General features: G+C 39.0%; 1 protein-coding gene across 1 annotated transcript in view; it reads right to left on the reverse strand.

Moving 5' to 3' along the window:
• Positions 1–24,125, reverse strand: part of LOC137291154 (lipoxygenase homology domain-containing protein 1-like) — an 83,971-nt gene that overhangs the window by 22,504 nt on the left and 37,342 nt on the right. Inside the window, exons 23-45 of the mRNA XM_067822442.1 lie at positions 21,918–21,962; positions 18,952–19,121; positions 18,011–18,094; positions 17,232–17,364; positions 16,122–16,276; positions 15,669–15,829; positions 15,266–15,339; positions 14,603–14,772; positions 14,248–14,334; positions 13,767–13,899; positions 12,435–12,589; positions 11,533–11,752; positions 9,753–9,803; positions 9,241–9,404; positions 8,533–8,755; positions 7,309–7,548; positions 6,860–6,988; positions 5,916–6,145; positions 5,347–5,433; positions 4,618–4,750; positions 1,950–2,104; positions 1,239–1,396; positions 361–467 (exon numbers count right to left, since the gene is read on the reverse strand). Coding sequence (XP_067678543.1) covers positions 361–467; positions 1,239–1,396; positions 1,950–2,104; positions 4,618–4,750; positions 5,347–5,433; positions 5,916–6,145; positions 6,860–6,988; positions 7,309–7,548; positions 8,533–8,755; positions 9,241–9,404; positions 9,753–9,803; positions 11,533–11,752; positions 12,435–12,589; positions 13,767–13,899; positions 14,248–14,334; positions 14,603–14,772; positions 15,266–15,339; positions 15,669–15,829; positions 16,122–16,276; positions 17,232–17,364; positions 18,011–18,094; positions 18,952–19,121; positions 21,918–21,962 — 3,264 coding nt within the window. The remainder of the gene's footprint in view (positions 1–360; positions 468–1,238; positions 1,397–1,949; positions 2,105–4,617; positions 4,751–5,346; positions 5,434–5,915; positions 6,146–6,859; positions 6,989–7,308; positions 7,549–8,532; positions 8,756–9,240; positions 9,405–9,752; positions 9,804–11,532; positions 11,753–12,434; positions 12,590–13,766; positions 13,900–14,247; positions 14,335–14,602; positions 14,773–15,265; positions 15,340–15,668; positions 15,830–16,121; positions 16,277–17,231; positions 17,365–18,010; positions 18,095–18,951; positions 19,122–21,917; positions 21,963–24,125) is intronic.

Consider the following 24,125-nt stretch of genomic DNA (forward strand, 5'->3'; position numbering starts at 1 on the left):
ATAGAGACAACACCAAGTGTTTAAAAAAAGATAAGCATATCCTGTCTCGCCTGTGGCACTTGTCACAAACAAAGGCTAGTCAGTTGTTCCCAAACAAAAGCACAGGAATGTATGATACAAATATAAACCAGGAATTGTACCCGCCAAAGTTTTAGTCACATACGAGTCAAATTAAAATATCTAACCCAAATGTCTTAACTATGATACAAAACAGACATCATTTAGGTGTGACCGTAAAAATAGCTGTGCAAACTAAGTGAATATGGTTCTATAGGTATCATTTGAGCCCCAGCTGATCTCAAATTTTCAAAGTAAGAGAACATGTTTGTGGACACAAACAGGCCTATGGAGCTATCATACTTGACTTTGAACGCTGAGCTGGAGTAATTTCTGGTCCTGGTTGAAGGTAAGCAAAGGGAGTTAACTCTCTGACCAGTCTACGGTCTTCACAGCCAGAGTCCATCCATCTAGGAAGATGACACAACATCAAGTGAGTTAGTGATTGGGGTTCAGATCTTAACAAGTTGGGGTGTGGAGTCATAATTTTGTCCTGTGCAGGTGGGTGTCAGCAATTGTGTACATGCAAAGCAAGAGGGTCACTTACTTTGTACATAAATATTAGGGGTGAGGGCATTCACAGTGTACATCATCAGCTTCTCCATAAAAATCATCATCACCCCCAGTAGCCATAAATTATGAACAGTCCCCAAAGCTAGGGTGATTGTCACCACCAAACTGTAAACAAAGGCTTATTATCTTAATTAGCAGTGATAGATATCACTAACAATGGCACCCTGGAACCTGGATGAGAATAACAGCTTGACCTTAATACACGCTATGATGTAACACAGATGTAAAGATGGCCACTCAAGCTGTGCAGAGAGGAATATTCCAGCAATACTGCACCAGGGAACACCTGAAATGGGCTCCAGACATTGTACCCATGATGGGAGTTGAACCAAGGTCCTTGGAGCGACAAGTCAACGCTTTAACCACTAGGCTATGGCACAGTTGGTAAAAGCCGTTATGATGTGACCAGTAATGGGATATCATCAGATCTTAGTGTAGCAGTAGCAAGCACTAATATCCAATTTTAATCAGACTGAAGTATGAGTAAGGTGTTAAGATGCCTGGTGACAACTGACCATTTACACATCCTCCTCTGGCAAATATGTTATGTCTGCATAGTGCTTGTGGCAACTGACATCAAAGAGAAGGCTGTCATTCATGGATCTCACCTGTTGCACAGGAAGACTGTCTCTTGTTTCGACTTCCCTCCAGGGGTGATGGACACCCGCTCACAATGCCAGCCAGCTCCTCGTCCAATTTCATTATGGCCAATAAGAAGCTTAGAAATTGCACCAAGGTCAAGAGTTCGAATTTCAAATTCATCCCTCTGTAAAAAAGAGCATTTGGTTATTAGTAAGACATTCTGGCTCTGAACATGTGTTGGGTACTTGGCATGCAAATAATCATGTAATGTGATTGTGTTGTGTTGTATCTGTTTACAAAGTATTACATAATTCAACAAAATTGGTCAGGTAGTGATTCACACTGACCTCCATTTGATTCCATTTCAATACTGGAGTCTCAATTTGATTCTTTTTGCCTCCAGGAAATGAATTTGAGATGTCCCTGCCATGACTGGCTGTTCCATTTCTGTGGGTTCACCCCGCCACGGCAGATAACAACTTTTACGTTTTCAATGATGATAGTTTCTTAAACAACATTTTTGGTGGAGTCTGGAAAATGTTCCAATGTCAGAAGGCTGTTGGGTATTAGTAACTGATAAACATGTGTACAATTTATATTTATGTGGCAATTTTGTACAATGATAAAATTTGCAATTCATTGGTCTGTTTCTGACTCAAACAGACTGTACATGGTGGTAGAGCAAACTATTTCTTAAATATCTTGTTGCTCCTTATCAAGGTATTTGAGAAGCTCACCTTTCCCTGCCGAAATGGTTTCTTTTTACTCAGTGGGAGTGCCAACACTCTCTCTCCTGTGTCTCCCCACTGACCAATCACAGTACAGAACACTTCAGCATCAGTCTCTGCTACAGGTAGATCACCTGTCACTACGGCAACCTGATACACAGTATCTAGGATGGACAGAATAGGAAAGAGTGTTTGTATTGAACACTACGGAAAATACACTTGACAACGATATCAGAATTTATGTTGAAATGTTGCCCAAAAAGAAGAAAGAAGTTGTATATCCATAAATACTTGAGGACACCCATACCTGAGGACGATACAGGATTTTGAAAAGGGAAGAGAGCACACTGCCCAGGTAAACATGATTATCAAGGTAAACATATTGACATGTAAGGTGTCTGACAAAAGATTATGGTTGACAAGCCTCTGCAACACTGCTCTCCAATTTCAGGAGGTTGGTACCTTCAGGGATAAACCTGGCTCAGAAAACATGTGAGATAAAATCTCACATGGGATCAAAAGCATGAGATTTTTTAAAGTCTTATGAGATTTAACTGTTCATGATCGTTCAGAAGAAAAAGATAACGAGACAAATAAAACATTGTCATAATCAATTTCAAGTCAAGCAATCCTGAATTGCAATGAATTAAAAGTCTGTAGATCTACTAGCATCACCATTGGTGTCTGCATTCTGGTTGTCATCAAGGTCAACGACTTAACTCTTTCAACACCAGTCAACCAGCGGCATAAACTGCCATGACACCGAGTTCCTAGCAACTCTGAGGTCATAGATGAAGTTTATGTTTATCAAGAGAAAATGATTCAACTTATAAATCATTATTGCTACTGCATATCATACACCAGTTGAAAGGACTAATCTTACTGTTTGTAAATCTGAAAGTTATTTTTATCATATGTTTCACGTAATACGACTACAACTTAAATAAGTTAATTTGTAATGAAAATGCAGGCATAGACATTTATATGTCTAGATGAACCACGGAGGAACAAAAACCTGGAGCGTTTTTTTCTGTTTGTAACAAGTCATGACATCCCCTTCACTTTTTCTTTCATATGTTCATTTATACACGATCAGAAAATTATTCTAGAAAGATTTCAGAAGTAATATGTATGGTCGTGTATTTCCCGATATCAGTGGCAATTCGCTTGGTAACGTGATACAACAGCGTGAAAAACCTCCGTTTTAAAATCTTTGTCTGATAATGAAGAACATGTGAGGCGATTCGTTTGATGGCGGGTATCATTCGAAAGCTCTGAACATCAACAAAATGACAGTATCCTTGCCTAGAGTATTTTCATAGTTGTAAGAAGCGCGTTTATTGGATAAACATTGGTTTCCAATGACGCTTTTTAGCCTCAGCCTGCAGTAAGGATCGTGATCGGTCAAATTCAGACAAGTGACCTAAGTCAGCCAGTCAGATAACAGCAATAGATACTGTTCCCCCCCCCCCCCCCCACCACAAACGAGAAAGAATGACATGACACGATCGCACAATAACGTTTGAAATAGTAAGTTATAATGTTCTTAGACAATTTTTATGATTACTGTTGTTGCTTTTATTCTTCAGTTTATGTGATTTGTTTAATTATATCCTCTACGCATTGTTGATTTGCTCACTGAGAACTCGGATGTGGACCCGTTGCCGAAGCATGTGTGTGAGAATAGTTTTTTTTAAAAATAACATTGCGGAAAAAGAAAATAGTTTTCAATTCTAACCTTGTCGATAAATATGGCTATCTTAAATGTAATAAGTGTTGACAGGCATTATGAAGAGTGATAGATTTGATAAATGAATCATATGTTAGTTAGGTTCCGAAAAGTATAAATCATTTTGATGCAACTACTGACTGGTCGTTTTTTCGACCTACAGCTCCTGGGGACTGGCGATGTCTTGGCCAATTTTTCGGCCTACGGTGTTGAATGGGTCAAGTTGTTTCTTCGTTTTCATTCGTAGTCTTTAAGAATTTAAAATTTTTATATCGAATAAGATGGTTTCGTTAGAAGCTGCCCTTTGTGTGACGTTGCAGAACACAACTTCCAAATGCGAACTCTGTACACCGTCGCACTGTGCATAAACAACACAGTACTGCGGGGTTCAGAGTTTGCCATACTCCTTGCAGCGCAGCTCATTTTGTGCAGCACTGTGTAACGATGTTCGGTGTTCCATACCAGAAGTTATGTTTCGAAGATTAAAAATAGGTAGAAAGCAACGGGAATATCTTTGACAGGACAAAATAATGACAAATCCTTTCTCAGTAAAACAGATTTAAAAACTTCCTATCATACAGGTAAGCAGGATGCGATTTTAAATCGCTGCAGGTAGATTTGAGTGCGATTTTAAAGCAACTGGTGCGAGAAAATCGCGATATCGCGGCCCAAGTCAATCCCTGTACCTTGCAGATTTTTTCAAACCTATTCTGCAAGATTTACAGATTCCTGAAAAGTGCCATGTGAAACAAGTATTTAATGGCTCCTGACTGATCCTTCTACTTACCATCACAATTTTGCGACTCCCCTGCCAACATGTCCTTACAAATGTCTTAGACAAGCAAACATGTCTCCCTGTTTATAGGACAAGAGAAATATATGCCATTAAAAAGTCCTGAGTGCAGAGATGCTATGTCTGATAAAGGAACAAAGAGTGTATTGACCTACCTTGTAATGGTGCCATGTCTGGTCTGATGGCAGGAAGCTCTATGGTGCCATTAGGGTTGTCTGTGGAGGATCTCACCCAGTCTCTGTACTCCAGGTTGAACTCCTCACCTGAGTTGGCATCTTTCAGCTTTATCTACAACACATAGGATAACATTTGCTGTGCAACAGAATATGCTACAGAGTGCTGCCTATACACCAAACATCCAAGTACACCCCGTTCCAGGTCAGTCCAGAATGATCTTGAGCAAACTCTGACTAACCAGTGATATAAAGTCGAAAAATCCCTGACAGCAGAAAGTAACTTTCTTGAGCTCTGGACACGTCTGTTTCGGGGCTGCATCATCAAACATATCCACCAAAGATCTTGATTCAAATCATGTTTCAACTGTTTGTCCCATGGAAGTAAGTGGCAAATGACACCCTGTAACTGTCCTTCGATATTACTCAGGTCCACTTTCAAGTAAACTGATAGCTAAGGACAAAGCTGGTCTAGTATGACATTTAATTGCATGTCCTCAGTGGAGGCAAACACCTCTGGGCTCAAGGAGATTCAAGAAGTCTGTTATTTAAGAAGTCAGCAGAAAAAAGCTAGCAGTCTTTACAATCACGATATTCTTAACGTTCATGGACCTAAATTTTAAACATGACAGGGCAAAGTTGTTGACCATCCTGAACAACTAGTTAACATCTGTGCAAAATTTGTATTGTCACAAAGACAATGGTCTTTACCTTCTCAAGGAACCAGGAGGAATTCCCAACTTTGGATTCAAAGAATACCCGGACTTTGAATATTTGACCTATCTTGCCCACATTCAGCTGAAACAAAAACGTTGTACATTGCAGGTATTTAATATTGATTCTAGTGTTAGTACCCCTAGGAGACTAATGGATGCAAAAAAATTCTTCAGTAGTACTGTCATATTTCATTCAATGAAATAAATGTACACCTAACTAATACTGCTGCTTCTTTGTGTATTCTTAAGATTACTTGAATACAATTTAAAGATGAAATGCTTGAAAACAGTTTGGAATGTTTACTTTATATAAACACAAAGTGACAATTTTGCAACAAAAGAAATTACAAACCTATAATGGTAAGCATGGAATAAGATATTTCCAGATGAGGAATTGGAAAATGTGTGACGACAAACAATACATAAAGCATGATGCTCATGTTGTAGGTCACTGGATTGTCTGGTCCAGACTCAATTATTTACAGACAGTTGCCATATAGCTGGAATATTGCAGAGTGCGGCATAAACCTAAACTTACTTACTCACTCACTCCACCAGCATTACCTGGACTTTCAGGCAGGACCCAGGACTTAACGTGCCATCCTTGTTGATCTGCTTGGGCTCTGTGTGTCCACTTGTGCCATAGATGACCATCATCACCTTGTCCTTGGTCCCTGCATCGCTCTGACCGCCTGTGTAAACCAGACCGGTCCATTTCCCTCGACTTTCTGGCTCTCTCTTGTCTCTGATCCGGAAGGCGATGTCCTCAGGAAGTCCTGTTGAGACCTGTGTTTCTGTAATGGAGAGGGAAAGGTAGAGTCACTAGCTATAAAATGACAATATTTCTATATCTCCCTCTAGAACATGGAGGTAGTTGGGTGAAATGTTGAACCTGATCACTGCACTGTGCTTGTGACATACGAATCTGCAAGTGCAGTGGTGAGTGTATCACTAAGAAGTCATAACTGCTAGTTCTCAGAGATACAGTACCACAGTACAATCTTTTAAAGCCTTTTGGAATGACCCAGAAGGGTTTAACCTATAACCCTCTGCTCACCGACATAATGACAACTTGACATATGGAATCAGTATGATCATTTCACTGTCAAAACTTCATGATAGCAAGAATTCTTTATTTACACTGAAATATCTCACAATATGGCTTCCCTATCCCACCATGACAGACATGACAATTTCTGCAGTTATTATTGGTTGATATGATTACCATGTGCCTTAAAAATGAATTCTTAAAAGTCCTGATGAAATTTAAGGCTAAAGTTGATTCCGAGATTCCGATGTTTGTTGCTAGAGTTGACTTATTTATTGAGAGGCAATAGTAACAGTGGGCACTGTAAACCCAACACCATGAAATACTGCTCCTAATATCAGTCACTTGGTTTTATACTCCAGATAGGATTATTTACAAGCAAAGGTAATACAGACACATAAAACAAACTAACAAAGCAAGCTGTTGGACACATTTCATTTCAGATGTTGAGATAACATACCTGACACAGGTAGAGACTTTAGGGTGCCCTTGCCGTCATCCCTCAGTGTCTGGTTACATCGACACACACTCTCAAAAGCTGCTGACACACTGTCCATCACGGTCACATGCTCCACCATCCAGTTGTTATCTGACAACACAAGCACTGCTGCGTCATAAAGAAATACACATATTGGACAGTCACAGTTGTCATGTGTGGCACCATCTTTGTGTGAGATCCTGAATGAATGAAATAGTTTTAATTTGAAACTGAATACTGAGTATCATCCACAATTTTGGTTAGAAATGTTCAAAAGCTTTTTCCTTAGTAACAATTTTAAACTTTTTAAAATTGTTTTTAGATGCCTTACTAAAATAATTGGGATATGAAACATTATGTAGAGCATGCCTACATCAACAATTGCTTGTTGACAACAGAGTGGCATCAAGCAGTGTGGCATTATGGCTCACCTCTCCCCTTCCCTGTGAATTTGAGCTGCACCTGCTGGAGCTTGCCCACAGAGACAGCTGACAGCACAAACACATCCAGTTGGCCATCTTTCCACATACTGGTAACTCCGTTAAGGGATCCGGTCAGTGGACGGAGTCCTGTGTTGCCATGGACACCATACAAGTTGACTGCTACCTGTGCTCCGGGACAACCATCTCCCCGACTCCTCCCAGTCTGGATCATCACAACATATTGCAGGGCTGAAAAATCCAACAGAAGGAATCAGGTAAAGAACACTGTGTTCACATGTTTAAAAAAATTAATGAAAGAATATTTCACACTGAAACATAATTTCTTTGTATGTAACAAAAAGTAAAATGAATAAATGAATTGCTTAGTAATATTGTATTCAAGCAATATAAAGTATACCAACATGTCTGAAACAGACAAACTGATATTAAGAGTATCATCCCTTAGAGTATTGACTCGCCTTGTTTGAAAGGTGCACCATTAGCTTCAGGGGAGTACCAATACTTTTTAGTTTCAGTGGGAAAAAAAATATACGAAATACCACCCCCCACCCCCCTCAAAAAAAAAACCTGCAATGGATTAAGGTGAAGTTAGCTGGAGGACAGTCTGGGTCAACAGTGACTTCTTACGACAGAAAAACTTGCAATCATTTCTAGCTACCTGGCGGCCGTCTGTAAATATTCGAGTATGGACCAGACAGTGCTCTGATCAACAACATGAGCATCAATATACACAGTTGGGATACAACAACATGTGACAACCTAGTCAATGAGACTGACCATCCAACCCTCTTAGTCACCTCTTATGACAAACATGGTTACAGAAGATCAATTCTAAGTTGGATCTTCATGGGTTGTTGGATTTAGACTTTATTACGGGTGATACTGGCAATCGCATACATCAGAGTCATCACATTTGTCCAAACACTGACACTGTCCTATTCTGCAAAACTAACTTTGTGCCAGGATAATCATAGTTTTGAACTCCCATACTTCAACAAGGAAGCTGAATTGCAGTTTAGTGGATTCACTTTATAGATCAGGGTGCTGTTTCACAAAGCTATCGTAAACCTAAGATTTTGTAACTTTATGTTACAGTATAGGAGGTGCGAAAGCTATGAGGAAAGTTACGAGATCTTAGTCTTAACTTTGTGAAATGGGTGCCAGACCAAGACAAACAGCTTGGCTGTTGTGCAACTGTGAATTATGACTGACCTGGAAGAGGCATCTGATTGGGTCTGCCTGTGACAGGAATCTCCCTCACAGTCTGTCCATCATCCTTCTCTTCAGCAAACCACCTGTCTACATACAGCATCAGCTCCTCCCCTATGGATGGGTTCGAAACTTTCAGATAGTCGCACTTCCACATAGGGCTCGCACTGGCTGCCTCATGCTCCAGACGGATCTTCACCAAGTCTCCGATGTTACCTGCATTGATCTGCCGAGACCAGAGACTTTGCAATATGAGGGCTTATTGTGACTGAACAGAGGCCTGTTTCACAAAACTCTCATAGTGCTATGACGATCGCAAGTCAACAGTTCAAGTATAGGAGGAATGAATGCCACCAGAAGTTACGAGATCTTTATTCTCCAGCGCATCACAAAATTTATCTTTTCCATGAGATACCCTATATGCTTCTTCATGTAACTGACTAAATTACATATTAGGAGGTCTGGCCAACACTTTGTCTAAAATATGGTTTTGGTGTATACTATTAGTTACATTTAAAACAAGAAAAATATCTAGGACCAAGTATTATCATCTTATTTTAAAGTATCGTCAATATTTGACATGATAAAACAAAACAAAACTGTTTTAACATTACCTATAATTGTTGTTTACAAGCGTGCTCCCACACATGCCATCCTCCTTGCCAAAACTTAAGCCTCACCTGCAAATCAACCCAAACACACACATCTCACCTGGAATTTCCCCTCTCTGCCAGGATAGAGCACATCACCCTTGGGGTCGGGGACCTCCTGTGGTTTAGAGTCACCGTTTTTACCACACAATGTGACATAAACATGTGACTTGGTCCCTGCCTCTTCCTCATCGGATGTCTTGATGATCACATCATACACACCATCTGCAGGTTGATCGGCAGTTTAAACTAGTGTAGCAATACATATGGATACATCGATATATATATATATACTAAGTATATCCAGAATATTTAGCAGCCAAACATCAGACACAAATGTTTAAAGATCATAAGACTAAAATTGATTGAAATTAAGGCACTGGCAGTTCTACACCTCAATTCCAAAGCAATCAGAAAATGCAATTGTAGATGGTCATAAGCCAATGTTAGTAAGGAAATTAGTGAAACTGGCTCCTGGCTGCTTGAAGTAATGACAAGATCTGATCATGAGGAACTCTTCCCTGATGGACTAAAACAGACTAGACATCTGCTGATAAATCCTGAACTACTCACTGTTTTTACCAGTCTTCTTTGTGGGTGACTTCTTGCGTGTATCTACAGTGTCTGAAAGTAACCATCATTCTACATCATCCTTACATTATGTGATGTTAATGTTGATGCTGAACAGGAAACAACTGATGGATATTATGAGCACTTGCCCTTGTTCTCAATCCATAACGTAAGTTAAAACAAGCATACCTTGCTGAAGAACTCCCATGGAATCGTTAGGAAGAGATTCAGGGTCAGTACCTATTGTATAGCACCTTTAACCATACTTACTGACTAGCACCTTTAACCATACTTACTGACTACCATACTTACTGACTAGCACCTTTAACCATACTTACTGACTAGCACCTTTAACCATACTTACTGACTACCATACTTACTGACTAGCACCTTTAACCATACTTACAGACTAGCACCTTTAACCATACTTACTGACTAGCACCTTTAACCATACTTACTGACTAGCACCTTTAACCATACTTACTGACTAGCACCTTTAACCATACTTTGATAATCATGTGACAGAAAACACAAGGTGACTAAGACTAACTGAAGACAGACTGAGTGTTATTAATCAATCCCTCCCTCATTAGAAGACAACAATCATTTACTGATATATAGAGGATACTAAACGACCTTCCGGGTAATACCATTTTTTATTAAACAAGTTAATGATTTGGTATCAAATGAGTGAAAACGAGTTTGACACTAAATCTTTAACAAGTTTAACAAAAATGGAATTTCACGGAAGCGAGCTTAGTATTCTGTTGATTATTCACAAAAATAAACTGACAGAGACTGCAGCGAAATTGCCTACAGTGAGGACTCTCAGCTTTCCTCGAGTCAAGCAAGGTCTAGTAAAATTGCGACCTCGACATTAGCATTGTGATGTCACAGTTTTGAACCATTTTGATGTCATACGTCAAGCGGTATTACACTAGTGTAATATTGACATAAAAATATTACATTGCAGTAATAAAGGATATACTGTCACTTCTGTTCTGCCATGATAACACTTGTTGGAAATAGACTGAGTGTCAAAAAGCAGTAAACTCTCAGATGACAATATTACAAATGGAACACACTTAAGAACATAACATGACCTCTGAAATGATAATCATCTGGCAAAAATAAGGTGATGAAACTGTGTTAGAAACAAAAATCAATAATCAAGATCAATAAATAACTTAAATAAATAACCTCTCTATGTAAAGGATTTGATCCAGATCCATACACCAGGACGATATCTCCGATCACAGAATATGTATCTCTCGGTTCCCCCAACATCCACCAAGCTTGCTGAACGTGCCTTCTTCAAAATTCCCCCCACCTTGTGGAACAGCCTACCATTTGAACTTAAAAGAGCAAGTTCTCACAGATCTTTCCAGAGCTGTCTTAAAACTTTCCTGTTTTGACAAGCATATGATATGTAAATCCTCTACCCTGTGCAGTGCCACTGAACAGCTCAAAGTTGGAAAATAGGTGCTATACAAATTATCATATATCATTATATAATATATTACTTATTAACTTAAGGCAGTGTGTGAAATATGGTCCATCTGACCATCCAGGACCAACTAGGTCTCTGACAGATGGTCTAAATGTACAGCTAGCCATCCCAATGGTCTTGTAAATTTTTTTAGATGTTCCACATATTTGAGTAAATTTACCATATCTGACTCTGGATAAATCCTTTTCAATCTGGTAATATTTTGAAGTTACCAGCCCTGATGTCTGGCTGTGTTTTTGGCTTTGTCATATACTGCTTAAGATGACCTCTGACCTATGAGATTGAGTGTCCTCTCAGTAGCTCCATCTCCCTCCCCACTGTCCAGCCACTGGTAGCATGGGAAGACATGTTGGATGCTGGGGCGGCTGCCACCTTTTTCCATCACCTCCACCTTGTCCAAGAACCAACCAGCACCATGACCTTGGCTGGAATGACCTATGACCAAGTTCCGTAACTCTCCCAGGTCCACTGCTTCAAACTCAAACACATCACTCTGGAAGGAAGTGCATGATCTCATACAGACTTCATCTTTGTTTAAACATGTAAGCTCTAAGTACACTGATGAGTCTATAAACTCACCATTATCCTTCCATTTTCTTTCAGTTTAGAAACAAAAATGAGATGTCTCTTGTCAGCAGAACTAGAGTCTTGTGAATGCACTGTTTGGTGTGATAAGTAAGAATACATAAGTCCTTGCATGATATTACCTCAGGGGTTCAAATCGTTTCTTAAAAGCCACTTGCGACAGGGCAAGTGACTTCAAGAAAATAACTTGTCCTGACTGATTTTCCACTTGCCCTGATTTTATGACACAATGTTTGATGTTAATGTTTACTTACTGTTTATGGAAGAGTGATGAATTTCAAAGAACAATAGCTCTACTTTATTATTATTGTGAAATTTAATAGCTACATTATTGGCAGATATGAAATGAAATCCAAGTTTATATGCAGTTTGAAACCATGAGTCGAAATTATAGTCCACGGACAAGTAAGATACCATTATTTGATTGCCCGAAATGAAAACTGACTTGTCCCAGGCATCAGGCAATGGGATTTTTAAATGGGTACCTTTATAATTACATATAAAATATCTCAAACCCGTATAGTTAGTGAGTGTGTGAGCTTAGTTTTACACCTCTTATGTATATAAGTAAACACTTATTCACTCCTTACCTTCCCTTTCCTGAATTTGGGTCCATCAGCCGGGTTGACATAGAGTCGTCTGCGCCCTGTGTCGCCATGGGTACCATATAAAGTCATGTAGATCTCTGCATCAGTTTCCCCTGCCCAGTGATCTCCAGTGTGAACAGTCAGGGCGTAGTGATACACTGTGGAAATACAAAAGTAGTTACATGGCAACTGTTCAATAGTTTGTCAAAAAACTACTAAAAGTTTCTAGAGGTGTTCCGAATAATTGAAGTAATCAAAGATTAATGACCAAGCAATTGATCACATTTTCTCATAATAACAAACTCAAACGATTTTGTAATTACTGTTTAATAGTTGAAACGCTTGACAATGGAACATATTTTCAAAGTTGTCAGGGTCTGAAAACTTGCTTAATTCTTAGCAACTCACTTCAATAGCTGTAAGGCAATCACTGTATAATCTTTAAGTTAAAGTAGCACAATGCATTGTGCTATGCATATCTACAATAACAACCTGAATTAGAAAATACGGAAAATTACGCTAACCAATTGTTTTTGATGATTGTTTATTGGTAATGAAGCCATCATTAATTGAGAGATTTCAACCAATTCCTAACACATGAAATCTCTCCATTTAAAATGCATGGACTACTTTGCTACAACATCACAAAAATATGAACAATGACATGGCGCTAAACCTCACCTGGACAAGTACTAGATACAAAATCATGTGCCATTGGCAATCAAATTAAGAAAATAAATGTCTACAATGTACAAATATATTTTTGCTCTGAAAAATATATGACATCACCTCAAGGAGAAACAGTCATTTAAACTTCTTTAGCAGTGTATGAAACTCCTAAAAAATTCAGCCAAAACACAGAAGTGGTTAGATGTAAAACTAGCCAGTCCTGACCAAACTTGCTCACAAAATATCTTCATATATACATGTCTAAATTTTACCAACTGCTGGGAAGGTGAATTTGTGAATCTGGCAGTCCATGTTGAAAATGACCCATCCCGGGCAGTAGGGCAGGCATTTTGAACACTGCCCTTTGTCTGTATGTTTCAAGAGCAAATTAACTTACAGAACTTAGTATTACTTTTGGGAGATGTATGAAATTTTTTCAATTTTCAAACAAAACAAACCTGGCCATGACTTAAGCTCACATGGCCTTCAGTAATGTTGAGCTAAAATGGCAAAAGAAAGAGAAGACACACAATCCTGACACCAGAATATTAACACAGAAATAGCTCCTGTGTCGTGTGGGCCAAGTGTCATACAATGATATCCTGAAAATTGAATCCAAAGGATTTCAAGATATCAAACTTGAGTAAGAGGTATACACAATCCTACCTTTATTGACTGGCTTGCCTCCCCTGATAACAGATACCTCCCTGGACAGGTCAGAGTCATCCATCCCCCGCCCTAGCCAGCGGTCAAACTTGAACACATATTCCTCCTTTGTATGTTTGTCTTGCAGAGTGACCTGAAAATAATTGAAGGAAGATTGAAAGCATCTTGTTTGATGGTTGTATACCTGGACAAGACAATCAAGTGACTGACATCATGAGCATAGACCTGTTGGCAGATCCAGTGTGTGTGTGAGAGTGCGTGTGTGTGCATGTTTGTTTTCAGGGGGTTTGAAACTACTAAATTCTAACTAATATAACAAGTAGATTGGTATGCTTCATATTTTCCGATTACTTACAGTGTTTTCAACAATTATGAGGATGGAAATAAAAGCCTAGAATCATAATGCACTGTACCATTGAAGGAAATACCATTAAAGACCGACATAAATCCAGAGAGACTGACACACAGCATACTGACTTACATCTTGCAGGTGCCATCCTTTCCAGTCCTCACTGTCATCCCGGGAGATACGGATCTTATACAATTCCCCAATATCTCCTACTGAGACCTAGTGGAGAAAATATATGATTAAAATCCTCACTTCACTAATATCATATTTTGCCATAATGCATCACCTTCCTTTTAAGGAATCAGTTTTAATTTGATTGTATGTAGATACTCCTTTCACATTTTTCACTTTCTTAAGAGAAGTATTCTAGTATTTGCAAATTTTGGAATTGTTTTAGCTGTTACCACTTGATATTCTCATATATTATGAATACAGGTGTTATTTTCATGAATAAATTGACAATACATCATCTGCTTTCAGTACAGACCTCGAACTCATCCATGTTTCCAGGTTCAAACAGCTTGGCTTGAGATGATGGAGCATACAGAGCGATGTCTTCACTGTTGCCAGTGCTTCCGTAGAAAGCAATGGAGACTTTGCTGCCACTGGCAGGTTTGGAATCACTGGCAGTCTTCACTAGCAGCTTGAAATCTCCCTCTGTCATATAGATGATAGGGCAGATGAACATGGAGACCACAGACACAAGAAAAATAATAATATCATCATCATCATCATCATCATCATCAATGCTTACTTCAAACTTATACTTAAAAAATGTGGAACACGCTCTAGGTTTGTTTCAATCAATAGTAGAACAATATGGCATCAGTAATGCAAAGTGTCCAGACCCTTTCCAGTCAGTTGCTCTGTTAAGTGAAAATGCATTCTCCTGAATGAACTGAAATCGGTATTAAACTCAAACAAAGTAGACAATTGTTTGGTGGATAGATTCTTGGGCTTTTGAGCTTGGGCTTTAATATTTTAAAGATGCAGATAAAATTTCAGCTGTAAGTTTGAAATTTCAGTAAACTTTCTTTAAAAAAATCTGGGCCAGATGTTTGGGTATCCAACATGTAGATGAGTCGGAGACTGTGGCTGACACTGCTACTGATGTTCCGCCCTCAACAACACACTGGACAAGAGTACTCACGAGACACAGATGGAGGGTCAGCAACCACCAGCTCCCTCTCTATCTTCTTGTCCTCCTTCCCACTGTCCAACCATCTGCATAGAAAACATACAACGTCTCAGTCCTTCCACCAGGTCTTACTCTAATGTTTGTTTCTTTGTTGTTTAAAACACCACACTCAGTAAACAGTCTGCAAATAATCCAGTCTGGCCCAGACCACCTATTGACACATGAGCACTGATCTTTACAACTGAAACACGATGACAAGCATCAACCAAGGAAGTGCACCTGACCTCCTCTTGAGACAAGCATTGTTTGCTGAAGGCCAACTTAAACTTCAATCTGCACAGGTATCTTACAACATAATATTCAAGCAATTTGATGGGTCTGGACACCATCAGTGAGTTGGACCATAAAGATGTACCTGTCACAAGGGAAGTAGAACTGTCGACTGTCAACACCCGACGACTCTTTCACAACAACCTTCTCAAGGTACCATCCAGTCCCAGCACGGATTCCATCATGACCAATGATCAGTTTCTCTAGTTCTCCTAGCGAAACAGCTTCCACATCAAACACATCGATCTGTGGAACAGTACATCACACCAATAGTAACCACACAAAACATGTTAAACCAACCAGTCAGTGATAAAAAGACATGTGAAGGATTTATCTAGATCTGATAAGATTCACATTAGAATATGTGGTATTTTGCCATGTCATAATAGTATGAAAACATGATTGCATTTCACTGATAAACAGACCAGTAAACACAAAGCGGCTATATATTTTAAGCATTATATTTTTGCTTTGAATGGCATATTTATATACACTAGAATTTATTAAAACAAGGACTTTAGGGAAATTTCCAAATCACCTTGCCCTTCTGGAATGCCTGCTTGTTTGACTTGGACATGTACAACTTCCTCTTGCCTGTGTCTCCACGCTCACCATAGATGGTGATGAAGACATTAGCATCGGTGTCAGCCCCTTCGCCACTTCCTGTGAAGACTTCCACCTGGTACACATGCACTGAAAACATAGGTTGCTAGTGTTAAGGTATCTTAGACCTTCAACATGGTTGACCATGTCTCTCCCTGACAGAACCTACAGTGAAACTAAACTTTCTTTCACTGAACATGAACTATCTTAGACTGAATCAGGATGGAAATTGGTCTATGCTTAGACTGAATCAGGACGGAACCTAGATGTTGTCTGGGACTGAATCAGGATGAAAACCAGACCATGTCTTTGACTGACTGGGGCATGGTGGGCGAGCTGGCTAAAGCGCCAGGCTAGTGATCCAGCGAGGTTGAGGTTTCGGGATCGAGCCCACCTGTGACAGGGTGTAAAATCTGTGGAGTCAACTTTGTGTGCAGACTCTTTCAGTGTTGTCACAACCCCTAGTGTTCAGTACACAACACTGTGCACTTAAAAGAACCCACAAATCCGTTGGTATATGACCAGATGGTGGCCACATGAACACGTGCATACACCTAGTTGCAGGTACAGCAACGTGCAGTAAACTTGGACAAGGTGCTGTGACTATGTTTTAAGTCCATCCAGCTGTCAATTGGGTACCTCGTTAGGATGAGAGAGCCACAATAAACTCGGTGCGCCTAGTGGCAGCAAGAGTTGTATACTCCCCAGGGAGTTGAGATTGAAATACGATGAGCTGTTGAGATTGACATCCGGTGATCGAGGGAAAATACCAGCGCCTTGAGCATGCACTAGTGCATGGATATGTGTGCTATATAAATATCCAATCTATCTGAATCAAGATGGAACCTAGATTTTGCCTTGGACTGACCCTTCACCTTCAAAACCTAGAACATGTCTCCTATTCAACCTAGATGGACTTAATTCATACTATGCCTTTGAGTGAAACTGGACTAAACACACACAAGACCTTGAATTGAAAACAGACAATGTTTTTGACTGAAGCCACACTATGTGGTGGGCTGTATGACTGAGACCGACACCAGACCTGGTAGAGGGCGCTGGTTCTTGGAGGTAACAGGTAGCTCCCTCCACACGTCATGGTCATCATCTGTCCTGGACAGCCAACGGTTCACCTTGAAGTGCAGTTCTTCCTTGGAGGTCATGTCCATCATCCGTACCTAGGCACAGAGGATCAGAAAGGTCAAACTGTCATACACTCAGTAGTAATTGGAACTGGCCTATGTACAGTTGTTTACTGGGATGACACATATCTGGAACCCCACCATCCAGATGATTTTTAGGAGAAGTGAATTTTACCTTCTGTAATTGTACTCGCTTAGCTGGACTCTGGTTTTCCAGACCTGGATGGAGAATTTTCAAACCATTTCCATAAATTTTCATTGACAATAATTATTGGTCCTGTTATCCAGACAGAATACCTATACTAATGTGTACGTGCATCAGTACTGCTTAATGATGGACTAAGTGTTTTCATTGTTAATGTCTCAGGCATTTGATGTGAACTGATTACACCAATTACCCATCAAAACATTGGGGACAGAGGCAGAGGAAAAAAAGATACTTATTAAGAAAAGATTAGACATTAATATATAGTAACAATAAAGAATCAAGAAGAATTACTAGAATCCATTCACATTTACACCATTTTTCAAAGCAAAGAATACAATACATTTGCCTATCGTTTATACTCCCCAAAATATTGCATACCTGTGTTGATCATTCCTACAAGGTAACTTTGGAAAGTAAACACTGTCAGGGTAGAAGGACCTGTATCCAGGTGAGTGTGGGAGACAGGAGACTCACCTTCTCCAAGTACCAGCGGCTGTCTGGCTCCATCTTCGAAAGACCAACTCGGATCTTGTACAGATGACCCAGTTTTGACTGAAACTGTTTAAAAAACATTGCAATATGTACAGTGGTGATTCTTGGATTGTGAATGATTCTCATGTTTGTTGTTCATTTTGGCTGTTTTATGCTCCACCAGAAATATTCCAGTTAAATGATTGCAGCCTTTAAATGTGATAGGATACATATATGTCATGACCCAAGATCTTATCTGATGAGTACATCATGGCTCAAGATCTTATCTGATGAGTACATCATGGCCTAAGATCTGATGGGACAAATGAATCATGGCTGTGATAGCCACAGGCCCTCACGTCATTGCAAAGTTTAAAGAATTTTTTTTTAAAATATGAAATTGTTTAGATGACCCCTGACTTAAAACGCTTCACAGTACAATATATCTAGACAAGGCCGGACACTGTGGTGTACCCTATCCTCCTGCTCTGCCAATCGCTACGCTACATGCAATCGATTAAAAGTTCATCTAAACATTATCATTGGTAATGGGCCGATTGATCACCACTCATAACACATACCAGTTGTTTACTGTTATTTCTACAAGTCGATTGAAAGCCGATTTTAACCCACAACTAAACGATCTTGACACAAAGGGCAGACGACAGCACGCCCTGGCCAATGAGAGGGCTTGCTTTCACTAAACCTCTCTATGCAGTCTTATTGTCCTTGCCATCTGCCATTTGTGTCCAGATTGTTTAGTTGATGGTCAAAATCGAATTTCAGTCGACTTGTATCACCACAGCCTGTGGTGATGAGTTGCTTATAGCATTCTAAAGATGTGATAGAAGATCTCATGGCATGCTTTTAAAATGGCATTTGATTTGATGGGGTACTCATGTATTGACTGAGCTGGACTTCACATATAACTGTAAGACACTTACATGTACTTTGAACTGATCTGTATTTCCTGCCTTGAAGTAGTCCTGTTCCCCTTTCCCCAGTGAGATTGGTCCCACATGTCCCGATGATCCATACACGTACATCACGACTTCATCCTTAGTGACGATCCCATCCTTCCTCCCTGTTGTCAGCCACACTGTCCAGTCTCCAGCTGCAGCAACAACAACCACAGTACAACTACAGTACACCACCAACCACAGTATGACAACATTGCAAATGCATAATCCTGCTACACAACTGTGCAAGACCAGCTTTCCCTTGAACATAAAACAAACATCATAAACAGGAGATCCACACAACATAAACCTGAAAAAATACAGACTGAATACATCTTGGACCCTTCACCTTATTTTATGGCATCAGTGTTGCATTGCCCACCATGTACCTAGAAGTACCAGAGAAATCTAAAGAAAATGTAAGAAAATCAGATATTCTTGGTAAGTAACAAAACAATGAATACAGTTTTGAAGACATTGTAAAGTAACCCACAATTCTGTACTAAACATCAATGCACCTTTGGGAAGGGGAATTTTATATATTGTATGTAACGGGAAATCTTTCAAAATTGTTTTGCCTTAAAGGGGCACTGATGCGGAGCGAATAATGCTTCTCGCCAACGGTCTAATTACGAAAGCAGACCGCAAATTGGTCAGTGCCCACTCCTTCGACCGTGACGGACAAAGGAACTGGGCTCCTGTCCATATTAGCAAAATTTCTTCACTTAAACAGTCAGGAGGCCGGATGCCCATCACATGCCATTTGTTTAAAAATATCCATGGTATTCTTTGTCTGATTGTAACCATATATCCCAGCAGTGTAGTTCTTTTCGGATGCTTGGATGGTATACTTACGGATCCAATTTGATCCTATTTCTGTGTTTTTAACCTCGATATTTAATCATGTTACATGAAAATATGATGTCTACAGGCACGTAGCAACCCATTTGTTTCAGTACGGAGGATTGCAAAGCTTTATATTTAGGTAGTTTTGAGTGTTGGTTGAGCTGTGATAGCAAATAGCATACGTAAATTTTGGTAGCTATGGTAGCTACAATGGTTTATTATTTATGATAATAAAACACACAGTTGATTTATTTGAATTCGTAAACAAAAAAACGATGACCTTGGCTTTGGTAGAGAAATCTGAAAATTGTCTTACGTAAAAAAAAACTTATTTCACTTATTTACCAAAGTACACAGCAAATGCCTGTGTGTATTCCTTATGTAACGAAATTCCATTGGTATCCTCAAAACAGTTTCGGCCCATAAGTGTTTTCAGGCTGCATGCGACACAGAGATTACATCTTCCTTGCTGTAACTCGCGTTTGATGGTGTAAACCTACACGTGTTATTTGTCATCATTCTCTTGATGGTCAATTCATGAATTTATAACAGGTATAATTAGTAGCAACACCACTTCGGTTACTCAACAAAGGTTCCCATTTGGCATTTCTCCTGTCTGGAGTAAATACTCAACATTATAAATTAAGGTCTGTAATGGCAAATGTATTGTATGTTATGTAATATGTGCATGTAAGTGATGCAAGAGGGTTTATCACCTGAGTTACAAAAACAAACATCGATCAAAGGATTAACCGATAACACACTGATTGATTAATTACTTTTGTTCTTCTAGCGGATTTGTCAAAAGGCAGTGTGTGTAGATGACTACACCCTGTCGTAAAGTGTGAGTGCAAAAACAACATCCTCCCTTCAAAGAATTAACCACCCTTGCGTTGATTGATTGATTGCTCAATATTGGTCAACTAAATTACTTAGAATAGTGGACATCATACAATTAGTTGCCAGGTGTGCTATCTTGGGAGACCAATGAGAGGTTTATCTAGTTTTCACCAACGAAAGACGTGAAACGATGTGTTACTTTTTTGCAAATGAGACAGTTGTAAGACACGCGACACAGAGCAGGATTATTTACCAGCTGCAGATGAATGGAATACGATTTCTTTTACGTGGATATTGATGGATACATTCCTGAACAAGGTAGTAGCCTGACACTGTTGCTATAAAATTAGTCTGTTTTACGTTCATTGTTTGCATTTTGTTTTAATTTATTTGTTGTAGCATTCAGCAGAATCTGTATGACAGAAAACACACTAGATCGCATATGTATGTGAAATAGGATCCACATTGGCAATCTATACAATGTATAAATGTTGCTGTTATGTTAGAAATTTACTATGAGTATAAGCAAATCGTGTGTTCTTTTATTAATTTTCAGAATCATACAAATATGACAATAAACTAATTAGGGTTATGAGACAAAATATAGAGACGTACATTGGCTTCGTTATTTTTCCGTCCTAATAGTTTTTCACCATTTCTACCACTGGCAGATGATTAACCTTCAAAGTGTTTCATTTGTTTTCATAATACATTTGTAATGAAGTACAATTGACTTCACCTCAGTTGATCTGTCTATAATTAAACTATCAATTGCGCTTACGGACTGCGCAGCAGAGGTCACGAACCAGTCACGAATTCTGGGATATCATCCGGGTACTCACGGGAGAAAAACAATAACAAAAGTTTACACCAGTCCACGGAAAATGCTCCGCATCAGTGCCCCTTTAAGGAAATACGAGCAAATCACAAGCTGTGACAAGATTAAAGTAACATATCCCAGGAAAAAAAATGAGGATCTAAATGCATGTATGGTCTTATGCCTGTAGATATAGCTTTCACAAACAGATGGCTTAACATCTCAAAAGTCTCCATAATCTTGCTGATTCAGTATGGATGTTATATCCTATTCAAGCCTAATGACATCTGTATCAACACAGGAAGACAGTTTCCATGTCATATGTGGCTTGATGAAAGAAAGTCTTCAAGCTATCATCCCCTCTGATTACATTACACTACCTCCAGGTTTGGAGAACACATGGCCGAAGTAAGAGGACATTAGATATATGCCTGGTTGTATTACTTACGTTTGTTACTTTCTTCTTTCGTTTTTGCTGCAGCTACTTTCTTCTCTGAAGGGAAACAAGGTCATCAGATCATGAGAATAAAAAATAAATACAATTCTACCATTAAGTCCTCTTTTGTGAAGATCAGCAACACTTTTGCACCAGCCACTAGTATGACACACACTATGATAGTATGAGTCTAGTGTTAGATCCATGTATGCCATCTAATCCTGATGTCAAATTGTCAGTCACTCAGACATCAGACATTTCAAAGAAAAACCTAAAGCTGTCAGGTTAAACTGTTAGATTTTAGTCAGACACAAGATTACATACTTCTTCTACAGACAAGTTATAAGGAACACTTCAGAAGATGAATAAGGCTTATACTGATTTTCGTTAGCTCTGGATCTACTGTTATAGGCTGTAATGCACCTGAATTATGATTTAGAAATCACATTAATACTGATTAAAGATCTGGTATACAAAAAGATTTAAACAGGATGCAGGAATGAAGAACTAGAAGCAGCTGTAAATACTGGCCTAGCCACAGAGGTCAGTCAGTCTAGAGAACATTAATGTGGTGTACATGGCGTTGGTCAACTCAACTGATACAAACACTAGTAAACCAACAGTACAAGCAGTTAATTATTCAACCCTTGACCAGTTAATAACACTGTCTATGTTACACATGCAAAAAGTTACCATTTCTTATTTCTTGGCTGGGTGTAAACATTGATATCTGCCAACACCGCACAACAACATTGTTTCAGAACTATCACAACTGCACATGCTGTGAAATCTTGGTACCTCATCAAAAGTCCACTGAACAAAGATAGCAGTTGGTTCACTGTTCTCTTATTTGTGAAGAATCCCAAACCAAAACAATAAATAACTGAAGATGATTTCATTCACTGTGTGTGAATTAACATAACATTGTGACAATTAACATAAAGTTGCCTGAAAGTGGAGTCTTCGTTTGAGACCAAAAAACCCAGATTTCCTAAATTGTTAAAAAAATAAAGATGATGGGTTACACGTAAAATTACCTACCCTCAAGAGAGGCATAAGGATTATGTGTTGCCTATCAGATTTCTGTCCTTCGTCAATTAATGTCCAAGGTTTGGACATACAAAATTTGGACAAAGTTTGGACATACAAAATTTGGACAAGGTTTGGACATACAAAATTTGGACAAGTTTGGACATACAAAATTTGGACAAAGTTTGGACATACAAAATTTGGACAAAGTTTGGACATACAAAATTTGGACAAAGTTTGGACATACAAAATTTGGACAAAGTTTGGACGTACAAAATGAATTGTGTACATAATATGAACATAAAATTTGTGATTTATTAAAAGTTCCCTTTAAGACTTCGTAGTTAAATACTTATTCCCTGAGGACAGAAAATACATCATTCCTTTCAGCTTGAAGGTGAATACCATTCCCATTTACCATTCTCACATTCTCAGTGCAATAACATTCAGATGTGGGCATAACACAATACATGGTGTGCTGGAAGGTGTAACACATTGTGAAACACTGTGATTTTAACATAATGTCATGTTTCTGTAAATGATTGAGTCTGGACCTGAACGTCATGAGTACCGATCTATGCAACTGGGATATGATAAAATGACAATTCAGCTAGCTTGACCACTTGATCCCATTTGCTGGTTCTTATGACAAGCATGGGCTGCTGAGACCAAATCTAACCAGATATTCACAGGTCATTATACTAGGATAGATGCAGAATAAACCCTCCATCATGTTTAGGAGATTTATTGATGATGTGAAGAAAGATCAGCTAGATCATGGAGTGGGATCTCACTGTGGAAAGCATTTCCTGTTGGATTGGTAACTTTAATAGTCAACATAATGCTAAAAACATTATTCACGAATAAATTCATATGCAGTATCAAACTACATTGTTATTAGCATTATAGGACCATAAGGTGCATATTACATTAACATTGTGCAATAATTATTTTTACTGTGTGTACAGCTACAGGCACATAATACACTGCTATACTTGTGTGTTATCAATGTGACGTGTGCAACATTGTCCAAGCATAGTGCACATTAATACAAATACTGTGGCACATTACACAGTGTATTAACAACATGGTACCTTATACCATAATCTCGCACATAGGGAAGGGTATAACAAGCTATGTCATTTAGATGGGAGATACATGTATATACTGACGTAGCATACAAACCAGCCT

Source organism: Haliotis asinina, chromosome 7 (genome assembly GCF_037392515.1).
Source record: "Haliotis asinina isolate JCU_RB_2024 chromosome 7, JCU_Hal_asi_v2, whole genome shotgun sequence".
NCBI lineage: Eukaryota > Metazoa > Mollusca > Gastropoda > Lepetellida > Haliotidae > Haliotis > Haliotis asinina.